The following is a 12,682-nucleotide window of genomic DNA, read 5'->3' on the forward strand; positions in this document are numbered from 1 at the left end:
GGCAATGTGTCGGCCGAGAGGACAACAGACAGTGTCCTCCTATACGGACGCCTGTCTGTGCCTGCCGTGTGCGCTTCCTGTAATTAGTTGATTATCACAGCATGCTGTCACACACCAGCTTACACAAACACGCCATAATGACAATGACAAACTAAGTGGCTGCAGAATACAGGCGCTGCGCTCGCAGCGCATCGATCCCCGGCCTTCTCCACCTCCCGTCTCCCACCAATTGTTTCATCTCTCCATCCGTAAACACCTTCTTCCGCCTCTACCTTGAACCCCCGCCAGTGTGTCTCTCAGACACAAACACACACGGCTCCCAGGTCCACTGCAGTGTGTAACCAGAGGCTCGGAGAACACTTAATCCCTCAGCACCTGCTCTCCTTGCCACCATGACCTCTTGCAGCTGCTCGGGTGTGCGCTTTTCGCCTTCTTTTTTTTGCGATACTTCCGACCTTGCATGCGCGTCAGGAGTGGGTAGTGTTTTAGTCCATTTGTGTTTCTGTAGATTATCTGCGTGCGCTCGCGTGTTTTTAATAACACATTTGAGCTAAACAGATGTCCCCCCTCGCAACACAGATGGACCCTGATATAAAATAGGACGCTATATGCTGCAGGAGAACAGACTGCAGGGATCAGTATTCAAATTAAATATGATGACACTTACACTGCGTCTTGTCTGCTCTCCGTATGTGTTACAGCTCCGTGCTCACATCGTTTCAGGTTCATTACGAGGCTCCGTTTAAGATATGCAGCGACATGTTGGGAACTAGTGTCAGTACAGCTAGTAAAGAAATGGATTATTAGATAGGTTACAGGCAAAGCATGATGGGAAAAGCACTGAATCTGTTGTACGACAACACACAATGTACTTCAGGTTTCTTGCCACGCCAAGCTTTACCCTGTGAAGTATTAGTACTCTCATGAGGGCTTACAAATGAATCGAACCACAGCTGTTGTGTACAACTAACTGAATACACTACAATGCAAAAATAAAATCTCTATACTTCTGCAACCTTCTACTTTCTGCAAAGCAAAAAAAAAAAAAAATCAACAGAGTAAAATTTAGACAATTTTATTGGAATAAAATATATACAAGTGGTAATATGTAAAAACGTGTAAAAGCAATATAATATAAAATGACCTATTTCCCCATCCATGTGAGAAAAAAATAAAATGTGTTGGACAGCTGGTCATGCACCAACTGGACAAGCAATTTCAGATATGAATGTGCAGCTTTTCAGTGCACGGTAGGAAAAAAGAAAACACCTCTGGTTCCTTCTCAGAGGTCCGGCTACCTGCGGCTTCCCACCTCCGTCGCACATCAATCACTCTCTCTCTACGTCTCCATTTACACTTATTCCAGGCTCTCCTCCCCTACAGCTCCCTCTTTGTTCTGTGGAGGAAGGGGCAAAGAAGAGGCGAAGCGGTGCGGACCAAAGGAAAAAGGCAGAATTGCTGCCTTCTCACGGAGCGGGAGGAGTGGTGGAAGTGGAGTGACCACTGTGTGATGGAGGGGGACAGAGGCGAGGAACAGTGGTTTTCCATCAGGAGGAGAATGCAGGGAGAGGACCGCTGATTTTCTCTGGAGGAGGAGGAGGAGGAGAGGGCGACTAACGGAACAACTGTTTTGTGCCTCCTGATGGAGGATGTGTTTTGTTGTATTGTCATCAGTGGGCGCTAACAGAAGCCCAGCGCTCCTGCAATTTGATTCCGAGTGCGAGTTTACTTCGAGTCACTCGCTTGCACGCGAACACAAGCTCCTCACGCGCAGACGTGCCTCATGTGGAAGTTGACCACGTACTCGGCGTTGGTGCGCTGCACAGAGATGGCGAAGGGTTCGAAGGGGTGGAAGGTGAAGGCGACCAGACGCCGCACGGCGTGATTTACCGGCCGTCCCAGTAGTCCGGCCTGGATCTTGAACTTCAGCAGGCCGGAGTCCCGCGCGTAAAACCTGGTGGGTGTGGGGGGGGGAGAAAATAGTGCCGTTAAATCCTTAATTTAGTCCAGTCTCTTGGAGAAATGAGTAGACAAGAGAAAAGAAAGGAAAGCGAGCCAACACATGGTAGTGTAAGCATGCCATCTGTCAAACGCCGTCTATCAGAAACCCTCTGAGACAAGAAGCCTCTAACAAAACTACTGTCAGCTATGTCAGAATGCATTATAAACATGTGCTGTAATCTATATTCATCTGTCATATCAAACAGATTGGGATGTCTGGCAGACGTTTTCAGTCAAAGCTGAACACAAAGATCAGGATTATTTCATTCTCATGTCCACCTCTGGGACTGAATGGAAGTGTTCACAGGCAAAGATCTTAACGGAGCGCAAATAAACCTCGGAGCTCTGATCAGGGTAACAGTGTCATAATTCTGCCACATTTAATTACTGTTTTTTACATTACAGATCAATGTGAACATTATTTTTCAATTAATCGCTTATTCAGTTATATGACCATTGTGAAAAATGCCCATTCACAATATCGCTGAACGCCTAAAATTGATTGTTTTGTCCGATTGTTTCGTCCAAATTATACAATTATATATTCAAAAATAATAAAGCAAAGATTTTCATTTGAGACATGACTTAATCTTTTATGTGGGTGTCCAAATCAGAGTTGATGGTGTCGATTCCTCAGTGTGCGCTGTGTTGACAGAGAGAGCTGAGTTTGCTGCTGCTAATTCTGTTCTTCTTCCTGCATCCGGTGCCGTCATTTGACGCGACAGTGAGGCATCGGATGGAAGGAAGAACTACAGGTTGTGTGTTCTAGTCTCCGAGCTGGAGACTAGGAAGTGTGCGCTCTAGATGCGACTCAAAAACAGAACTTCCTTGTTCTCTCCGATTGGCATCCCAAAATAGGAGTGCAGAGGACGGTACGGACATGGACACATTTTACAGTGTTTTTGGCTGACTCGGATATTCAGCCTCATTCATTTGAGCCAGAGTATGCGGCCCGAGGATATGGCCGGTGGAGACCCTCCGGGTGTCAGAAGCTTGTGCTCAATGCATCCTGGTACATGTAGGCACTGCAGGCACAGCTCAACGCCCGGGAGAACGCAGCTTTTTAAGGTCAACACAGGACGCGCTGAGGAATGTGTTACTTCAACGGTAAGGCTTCAACTGTTGCCATGGTAATCGACGTTCAATTAAGTATTCCAATGCATCTGCTGTTTTTTTAATATATGCTTTCCCCCAAAAATCTGAAATCAGAGCCCATGTAATAAGGAATAGTGATATCACTAGGGGTGGAAGGTATAGTAAGTATGAATTTTGACTATAACGTGTAATATTAACTCCCTAACAATAGCTCTCAGCATCCTATTATAGATTATTAAAATGACTAATGCTTACATTTTTTATTTTATTTTATCAAAGCAACTATTCAAATACAACAATACAATAACTTATTTCCTTTTCATTTGAACTGCAGGTTTTCTGCAAATAAACTATAGATGATGATAAAGTAAAAACTTGACATTAGAGTGTTTACATTGACTTGGGGACGGTTGAAATGATGCCATGCAATTGCCATAGCAGTGCTTTACACCTTCAGAAGCATCATTATTGACATATAAGGATAAATGAATAAACGGCGATATTTACCGTCACGCTTCAAAATGATACAGTGGGACATTTTAGGCCAAAGACCTAAATTCCACATTATTCGTTATGCATCAACATGAATTATTATGTGTTATTCTCAGACGGATAGCGCTGTTTGTTGTGTGTGTGTGTGTGTGTGTGTGTGCTGGCCTTGAGTCCGTACCTGATGGGGTGATCTCCGCAGGTCTTGGGCCTCTCCATTACGGACACCCACTTGTCATCATAGCTGAAGAGGGAGAGGTCGAGGTAAGGACTGCTGCTGTAGGACTGGGCGCTGATGGGCAGCTGACCCAGCAGCCGACGCACCGCCTCGGTGTGCCCGCCGTATTTGGCGTTCACTATGGTGTCCTTGAATCTGAGGCACAGCGAAACGGGGGTTTTAAACAGCAACAGGGGTCTTCATGAGTGAGTCTCTATCGGCACTGTGGCCATAAAAGTGCTTCTGTGAGCCCAAAGTGGTCCTCCTCTTGGTTTGAAGATCAGAGAGGAGTGAACTGTCTCGTTTTTCACTATGGTTTTGCTTCGGAGAGAACCTTTGTGTTTATTCAGAGCAATTTCTTTCAAATTGAATTATAGTCCCAAGTATCGCTACACACTACAAACACTCAGGCGCGAGTTTTAGTCTTTCCGCTCACCTTGTTTTGTGCTGCACACATGCAGACCCGCGGCTCTCTCTACACGTGCTTAGTGACCATGTAATACCCAGTGAACTGGGCTGGTGCTAGCCAGTTGTAAATGGTACAAATCTGGTTTGCTGAATGTGCTCACCAGCTTTCAATTTCTCCTCTCCTTCTTCCCGACATCAGTTTTCACCACTCGAAAATCTAATTCTAAGCCCTTTGCCTCGCTCAAACTACCCTTTATCGTGTCCTGCCCCCCCCACCCCCCCTTTGTCTGGTCCTCCCTCTTCACCTTCCACAGAGGATTTTGTCACCTACACTGACGAGTCGAACCGCCAAATTCAATCACAGCTCCTCCAGCCATGCTGACTGTCTTAATGTCTCCCTGCTATATCTAGATTAAGTCCTAAAACTTCCCCCTCCTCCAGGCAATCACTGCTGATCCGCTTCCCTTCCTGACCGCCTTCTTCAAATCCTCCCTGACATTTGGCTGCACACAATCAGGTTCGCTTCTTTTTCCCACCTCTTTCATTCAGATGAGATCTCCGGACCCTGCAGTTTGCCAGCACAATTAAATTCAAACTGAAATACATTCAATTTCTTTTGCAGAAATAGATTTGGCATTTGAATTCAATAATCTAATATCCGGCCGCACACGTGACATTTCTCCTCTCCGTACCTTCTCTGGACCTGCCGGGCGTAGTTGTTGGAGGAAGCGGAGCAGGGGAACTGGACGGCCTGGCTGTGCAGCGTGGCGTTTCGGAACAGGTCGCAGAAATTCTCAAAGAGCTCCAGCAGCTGGTCGGAGGTGTTCTCAAAGACGGCCAGCACCTCCGTGGACACCATGTTGTACACGACAAAGAACGACGGCTGCGGGAGAAAGAGAAGAGGGTGAAGATTGGGAGAAAAGGGTGATACAATCCACACAGGTGAAATACAGAGGACAGCCAGGAATGCTGAGGTAGTAATTATTGTGTCACAAATCATGTCAGGCTTCGGCTTCTATGCAAGTTTATAATGACCGAGATTATTTATATATTCTCCATTGGTGAGACATAAATAGCTGCTTTGCAGGGAACTCAGAGAGCGGAGACTTCCTGCAAATAAAAACATAAAGTAATTAGTTACTATATTTTGTTTGCCGTTATGGATGAGTAGCAGGACTGAAGAGAATCTGTAAGATAAACGTCTCCTTGGAGACGTGAAAGAAGAATCCCTGCATTGCAGCACAAACAACAAAAGAAACGAGAGAAGCAGGAGAGAGTAACAAGGAGAGCACTGGGAGGAATTCAGATATGTGTGTATGTGTGTGTGTGTGTGTGTGTGTGTCATTACCTGCGAGGGGTCGGTGACTCTGAGTGTGACCACGTCTTCGCTGGTGTATTTAATGAAGAGGTGATGCTCATCCAACAGCTGCATTTTCCACATCCTCAACCTCCTCAGCTGATCAAAAAACTGGAAGAATCTGAGGACAAAACCAGGAGCAGGAGCACCAAATGAGCATCTAACATCAGTACATTATGGAAATGGTACTTGACAGACTGAAGAGCTAATGTACATTATAATGTACCTATATACATACATATACACACCCACATATATATATATACTTATATATATATATATATACATACCTACACACACTCACCGTCCACTTTATTAGGCACACCTGTTCAATTGCTTGTTAACACAAATAGCTAATCAGTCAATCACATGGCAGCAACTCAATGCCTTTAGACTTCTAAACGTGGTGAAGACAACTTGCTGAAGTTCAAAGCGAGCATCAGAATGGGGAAGAACGGGGATTTAAGTGACTTTGAACATGGCATGGTTGTTGGTGCCAGACGGGCTGGTCTGAATATTTTTTTTTTTAAACTGCTGATCTACTGGAATTTTCACGCACAACCGTCTCTAGGGTTTACAGAGAACGGTCCGAAAAAGAGAAAATATCCAGTGAGCGGCAGTTGTGTGGAGGAAAATGCCTAGAGGAGAATGGGCAGAGTGGTTGGAGATGATAGAAAGGCAACAGTAACTCAAATAACCACTCGTTACAACCAAGGTATGCAGAACACCATCTCTGAACGCACAACACGTGGAACCTTGAAGCAGACGGGCTACAGCAGCAGAAGACCACACCGGGTGCCACTCCTGTCAGCTAAGAACAGGAAACTGAGGCTACAATTCACACAGGCTCACCAAACTTGGACAATAGAAGATTGGAAAAACATTGCCTGGTCTGATGAGTCTCGATTTCAGCTACAACATTGAGATGGCAGGTTCAGAATTTGGTGTAAACAACATGAAAGCATGGATCCATCCTGCCTTGTATCACCGGTTCAGGCTGCTGCTGGTGTTGGTGTAATGGTGAGTTCACTGTACTCCAATGGCCTCCACAGTCACCACATCTCAATCCAATAGAACACCTTTGGGATGTGGTGGAACGGGAGATTGGCATCATGGATGTGCAGCCGACAAATCTGCAGCAACTGCGTGATGGTATCATGTCAATATGGACCAAAATACCTCGTTGAATCTATTCTACGAAGAACTAAGGCAGTTCTGAAGGCAAAAGGGGTCCAACCCGGTACTAGCAAGGTGTACCTAACTGTGAACTCATTGTCATGTTCAAGAAACCAGTTATAATTTCATGGTAGTTTTGTTGTAACGCAGTAATAAATACCTATCAAACACTCAGCAGATTGTCTATTTCGGGGAGAGCTGTCAGTCTTGTTTTCCAGCTCTCCAGCAACAACCCAATGACTGTGTTGTTGTTTCCTTGTGTGTGAAAATTGCGTTTTCAATTTAATTTTAATCCATGACTGGACTAAAATGACTAAAATAATCGTCACGGTTCTTGAGATACGACGGAAACACAAACAGGAATGTGCAACAAGGACTTTTAGTTCCTCTAGTTATTTCCTTTTGGTCAAATCGGGTCAAAAAATACATGGATTAAATTAAATGACCTTTTTTTTTTTTTTTTTATATCCACTAAGAGCGTTTTGTACCTCCTCTTAGCGGTGGCGCTGCCGTCCTGCTCAGCCCTCCTCCAGAGGTACACCAGCAGCCTGTGCTTGAGGGAGTTGATGGTTTTGTCAGTGTAAAGGCGGGGGAAGCCCGACTGACTCTCCGCCTGAGCCTCTGTGTAAACTGCAGAAAGAGTCAGGAGGTCGTCCTCATAACAGAACCGCCCAATCGTCCTCACATCTAGAAATGTTCCCTCTGGTGTGACCTGGGAGGGGATGAAAAAAAACAACAAATCTGATACTTGGAGAGGTCTTTAAGCAGCAGTCGGTCCCCAAACTAGACAGAACTAAATAAAAAAACTGAGTTAAAACTGTTAAGTACATATGTCAAAGTCAAACCGATAACTGATCAGTATCGACTGCATTAAGCTACGGAGCACGATCTGATCCTTCGTTTTACGTCAGCTGTCACACATATGTCCTTCACTTCACTGAGCTCCATGCGAGTGAGCGAGGGCTGAGCCCCGCCCACAGCAAGACGCAGTGTCAGATTCTTTATTTATGTTATTTAACGAATTTATCTTTACTTCACAGTTTTAAAGTGAGAGAGACATTCCCTCGAGACAGTAACAGAGAGGGTTTGTTATTTTATACTTTGCCATTTTGTAAAAATTTGAATCAAAAAACCATAAGGAACAAATTGGATGAGCGCATTTTTTTTGTCTTTATGCAATGCAGAGCTATTCAATTGTCAAGCAGATACATATGATTGAGTTTAGTAACTTAAACGTACTTGAATTTTGCACTGTGCAGCTGTATTATGTCGGAACATTCCAGTACCGGCAGAGGACTCGAAACAGGAGCAAAACAAGACTTGATCGGGACATCCCTAGCTTTAAGTATGTAGTCTAAATGGCTGTCCACAACCAAATTATGAATTAAAAACAGAAAGTGTTCTGCCTTTTGTCACAACACCTCCTTCAACATCATTCACTGGCATGTCACCAGAAGTGCAACGTGCTTCAAAGATTTACATTCGAAATGGTACATGGGCTCACCTGAAACACGTGTATGGTCTGCTGCTGGACCGACAGCACAGCCAGGATGTTCCTGTAGAGGTAGAGGCCCTGGTTGTGCGACAGGATGATCTTGTCACACTTGAAGGACCTGGTATCACACAGCTTGCCAGTGTGGAGGTCGATAATGTGGAGGGAGTAGTCTTCTAGAGGAGACCGAGGGTTGGGAGTCACAGATTCGTTGTTGCGATACACCTGGTAGGGGATGAAGTGTGGATGAAAGGGGCGGTCTGAGCCAAACTCTGGAATTGAATTTGTAGTTTTAATCATTTTTTAAAATTTCCCTATACTTTTACAGTTGGTATGGCGGTGTCGTTACCTCAAAGAAGTAAGGCGGCGGCTCTTCTGGGACGTACACAGCCGACCCAACAATGACATAGCGGCAGTCGTCTGTGAAGAGGCTGCACTCCCGGTTGAGGTGTTCTCCGTTCGAGGCCACGTTAGTGACGTGGAGCAAGGAGAAGAAGCGCTCAAACAGCCGGCCTCGGATGTTGAGGGAACGCTGGTCATTGGCCGTTAGAAGAGTCTCTCCCTCTTGGCCTCTCAGCAGGTCCTGAGCCGCTTGGCAGCCTTGATATTCATATATCTGTAGGAGGAACATTGGGATTGGAGTTTATGCTTGTCTCGGGTATATTTGATAGTTTGATGGACCAGGTCTGTTCCAGTCGGGGCAAGTTGCTTTTGACAGTTGGAAGATTCAAAATAATAATCACACAATATGTGGTATCAAAAGGAGTCTAACGCCGACATTTAGAGGGAAAAGCGCCTCTAAATGAACGGATCTTACCTCCAGAGACGTCTGATCAGAAGAGAAGGCGATGAAACAGCGTCCGTCTGGCGAGAACTTCCTGAGGAAGCAGGGGGGCTTCTCCACGTTGACCACAGTGAAGTTGGGGAAAAGGTTCTGGTGGAAGCAGCGCACTCTGTACCAGTGAGCTCCGGGTCGGCCCGAACAGATCCTGCGCCTCTCAAGACGATAAACCACGTTTTGATTTTGGATCCGTCTGGGCTTCAGGGTTGGGGTGTCTTCGTCCATCGCTGTGATTAGAGAACGATCTCAAACCCCTCCTCAGAAGGCAGTTAGACAGGCGGCCAGAACATCACAGGTGCAGTCTGGTACCTGTGTTTTCTGTAGAAAGTGACAGGGGAGACAAAGAACACACAGGTGCTCAGTTTAACAGGTTAAATGATCAAAACGCAGTAATACATTCCAATTCTGACGATGGATTCACCATTTTAAGTAACCGATCAAGCATCTACGTAGTTTCTATATTATAGTTGACTTTTCATGTCACAAACCATTCAAGTTTCTGGCTGCTGGTCAGACAAAGTGAGGACTATAAAGACAGATGTCTTGTCTTGTCTTCTATGAAATCTTATAACCAAATCTTTATTTACACTAAACAGAGACACTCAGGGTTGGAAATTTACTTATTTGTACACCTGCAACTGTAGCTGGTGGATTCCGAAATGGCACTCAATATATTTCTATTGTTTTTCTTTTCTAGGCTGGTGAGTGAAGCAAATCTAGCAGCCACTTGCCTATTTGACCTGCAGGCTGGTGCTGATTCCCAAACTACTCGATCATACACTGCCCATAATGCAACGTAACAGCAGCTTTCATTAAAACTCCCCAGCGTGCAGCGCAGGATTTCTGTTAGACATGCTTAAGTCCAGACGGAGGTCACCCTGATGCTTTTATCAGACTTTAAAAAGCTCCTCCACAGCCGCAGACGACATAAAATTATCAACATTACTCCACGTGACGAGTAAACTGCCTTCTGTGGAGCTATGTGAGGGTATAAAGGAACATAAAGACAAAATACTATGTAAATAAACAGTCGCAACACAGCAGTGATAGCAGGACTATCTTCTGCTCTGTCCACTTAAGTCTACTTTGACTCTGATCCAACTGCAAGGCTAAGACCCTGGTCTATGATGTGTGTCACTAGCTCAGACAGCTCGACACTAAAGAGCAGAAAAAAATCCAACCGGGAAGCTCTCTGGGTCCTCCAAGTGCAGCTGGCTGTGTTAGCAAGAGCAGTTAAGTTTGGCAGACGAGCTCGACAAGTTACAGCTAGCTTACCGTTGGGCTAACTTCTACCTCACGTTAGTGCGAAATGTCCGGCTTCATTTGTGTCGCATAGTGCAAGAGTAACCGTAAGCTGTAACGTTTCTCCAAATATCTCGACTTCCTGGAGCGTTTATGTATCTAACAGCCGCTATGTTTGTTGTGGGTGAGCCAGGGAAGGAAACGCAGAAGAAGAAGAAGAGGAGGAGAGCAGCGCTGAAATAAAGAGGAGTGCAGAGCTGTTTTCAAACAGCGCCACCACACCCTCCTCAGGTGAAAAATGGCATTGTACCCAAACTATCGAATGGATTTGTGATACTGGCAGCTGAAAAAGGCAGCAAAAAATCACATACATTAATAATGTGCTGATTTAAATACGACTATTCAAAACGATTATACATGGTATATTCAATACGATTGAGTCAACGTATTGTGGCATCAAGATACACAATGGTTACAGTACAATACAACACAAGACAGCGGGTAAAATAAGTATTGAACACATCACCATTTTTCTCAGTAAATATATTTCTAAAGGTGCTATTGACATGACATTTTCACCAGATGTCGGTACCAACCTAAGTAATCCATACATACAAAGAAATCCGAACAAATATGTTCAGAAATTAAGTTATGTGTAATAAAATGGAATGACACAGGGAAAACGTATTGAACACGCTTACTGAAATGTATTTAATACTTCGTACAAAAGCCTTTGTTGGTAATGATGCTTCCTGTATGGAGAAACTAGTCGCATGCATTGCTCAGGTGTGATTTTGGCCCATTCTTCCACACAAACAGTCTTCAAATCTTCAAGGTTCCGTGGGCCTCTTCTATGAACTCTGATCTTTAGTTCTTTCTATAGATTTTCTATTGGATTCAAATCAGCTGATCGTCTGGGCCATTCTAGCAGCTTTATTTTATTTCTCTGAAACCAATTGAGAGTTTCCTTGGCTATGTGTTTGGGTTCATTGTCTTGCTGAAATGTCCACCCTCGTTTCATCTTCATCATCCTGGTAGATGGGAGCAGATTTTTATCAAGAACATTTTTCCATTCATCCTTCCTTCAATTATATGAAGTTTGCTAGTGCCGTCTGCTGAAAAACAGCCCCACACATGATGTTCCCACCTCCAAACTTCACTGTTGGTATGGTGTTTTTGGGGTGATGTGCAGTGCCATTTGACCCAAATATGGTGTGTATTATGGCATCCAAAGAGTTCAATTTTGGTCTCATCTGACCAGACTGTATTCTCCGTATATTTCACAGGCTTGTCTAAATGTTGTGCAGCAAACTTCAAACGAGCTTCAACATGCTTTTTCTTCAGCAATGGAGTCTTGCGTGGTGAGCGTGCATACAGGCCACGGCGGTTGAGTGCATTACTTATTGTTTTATTTGAAACTATTGTACCTGCTCATTCCAGGTCTTTCTGAAGCTCTCCACAAGTGGTCATTGGCTCTTGGACTACTCTTCTGATAATTATTTTCACTCCTCTGTCAGAAATCTTGCGAGGAGAACCTGGTCGTGGCCGGTTTATGGTTAAATGATGTTCTTTCCACTCCCGGATTATGGCCCCAACAGTGCTCAATTGGTTTCAGAGAAATAAAATAAAGCTGCTAGAATGGCCCAGACGATCAGCTGACTTGAATTCAATACAAAATCTATGGAAAGAACTCAAGATCAGAGTTCATAGAAGAGGCCCACGGAACCTTGAAGATTTGAAGACTGTTTGTGTGGAAGAATGGGCCAAAATCACACCTGAGCAATGCATGCGACTAGTTTCTCCATACGGGAAGCATCATTACCAACAAAGGCTTTTGTACGAAGTATTAAATACATTTCAGTAAGCGTGTTCAATACTTTTTCCCTGTGTCATTCCATTTTATTACACATAACTTAATTTCTGAACATATTTGTTTGGATTTCTTTGTATGTATGGATTACTTGGGTTGGTACCGACATCTGGTGAAAATTTCATGTCAATAGCACCTTTAGAAATATATTAACTGAGAAAAATGGTGACGTGTTCAATACTTATTTTATCCGCTGTATGTTAGAGGGAGTATAAATAATACAATAATAATTATATTGGTTGAAGATGACGGAAACAAGCTCATTTACATACAAACAGTTATATGGTATTCTACCATACATGCTTTTAATCCAAGCCGAAACTAATGTGCTATAAATATATTTCTGAGCATCCAAGTGTAACATTTTACAGCGTGCAGATTTAACCACAGTGAATTGCATTAAGAGGTAACCTTATAGTGTTACATGGTTCAAACATGCACCCGCTGATTTCCCTGAAGTGCCAATTTACTGATCAGTAGGTGGGTTTGCAGGT

The 12,682-nt window shown here is 44.1% G+C and overlaps 1 protein-coding gene across 2 annotated transcripts; it reads right to left on the reverse strand.

Moving 5' to 3' along the window:
* Window positions 1-1,059: 1,059 nt before the first annotated feature.
* On the reverse strand, window positions 1,060-10,506 carry det1 (DET1 partner of COP1 E3 ubiquitin ligase). 2 transcript variants are annotated; one of them, XM_076106557.1, is made up of 9 exons: window positions 10,352-10,506; window positions 9,053-9,394; window positions 8,585-8,851; window positions 8,248-8,460; window positions 7,232-7,455; window positions 5,559-5,688; window positions 4,903-5,093; window positions 3,767-3,958; window positions 1,060-1,954 (listed from the first exon to the last, which is right to left on the reverse strand). In XM_076106557.1, exons 2-9 carry the CDS (start codon window positions 9,299-9,301, stop codon window positions 1,765-1,767), a joined length of 1,656 nt encoding a protein of 551 aa, XP_075962672.1. In that variant the 5' UTR covers window positions 9,302-9,394; window positions 10,352-10,506; the 3' UTR covers window positions 1,060-1,764. The 2 variants fall into 2 exon arrangements, with proteins under 2 accessions (XP_075962672.1, XP_075962673.1); XM_076106558.1 differs by lacking the exon at window positions 10,352-10,506 and adding an exon at window positions 9,808-10,030.
* Between the last annotated feature and the right edge of the window lie 2,176 nt (window positions 10,507-12,682).

The sequence above is a fragment of the Anarhichas minor genome, unplaced genomic scaffold (assembly GCF_050575085.1).
Source record: "Anarhichas minor isolate MPS153535 unplaced genomic scaffold, ASM5057508v1 ptg000034l, whole genome shotgun sequence".
NCBI classification, from domain to species: domain Eukaryota; kingdom Metazoa; phylum Chordata; class Actinopteri; order Perciformes; family Anarhichadidae; genus Anarhichas; species Anarhichas minor.

Excerpts from the sequence above, each read along its gene's own strand:
- det1 (XM_076106557.1), bottom strand. The coding sequence starts at position 9,301 with ATGGACGAAGACACCCCAACCCTGAAGCCCAGACGGATCCAAAATCAA. Across the intron at positions 8,461-8,584 it reads CGCCGCCTTACTTCTTTGAG|GTGTATCGCAACAACGAATC; the intron begins GTAACGACACCG and ends ATCCCCTACCAG. Across the intron at positions 5,094-5,558 it reads GAGTCACCGACCCCTCGCAG|CCGTCGTTCTTTGTCGTGTA; the intron begins GTAATGACACAC and ends TTTCTCCCGCAG.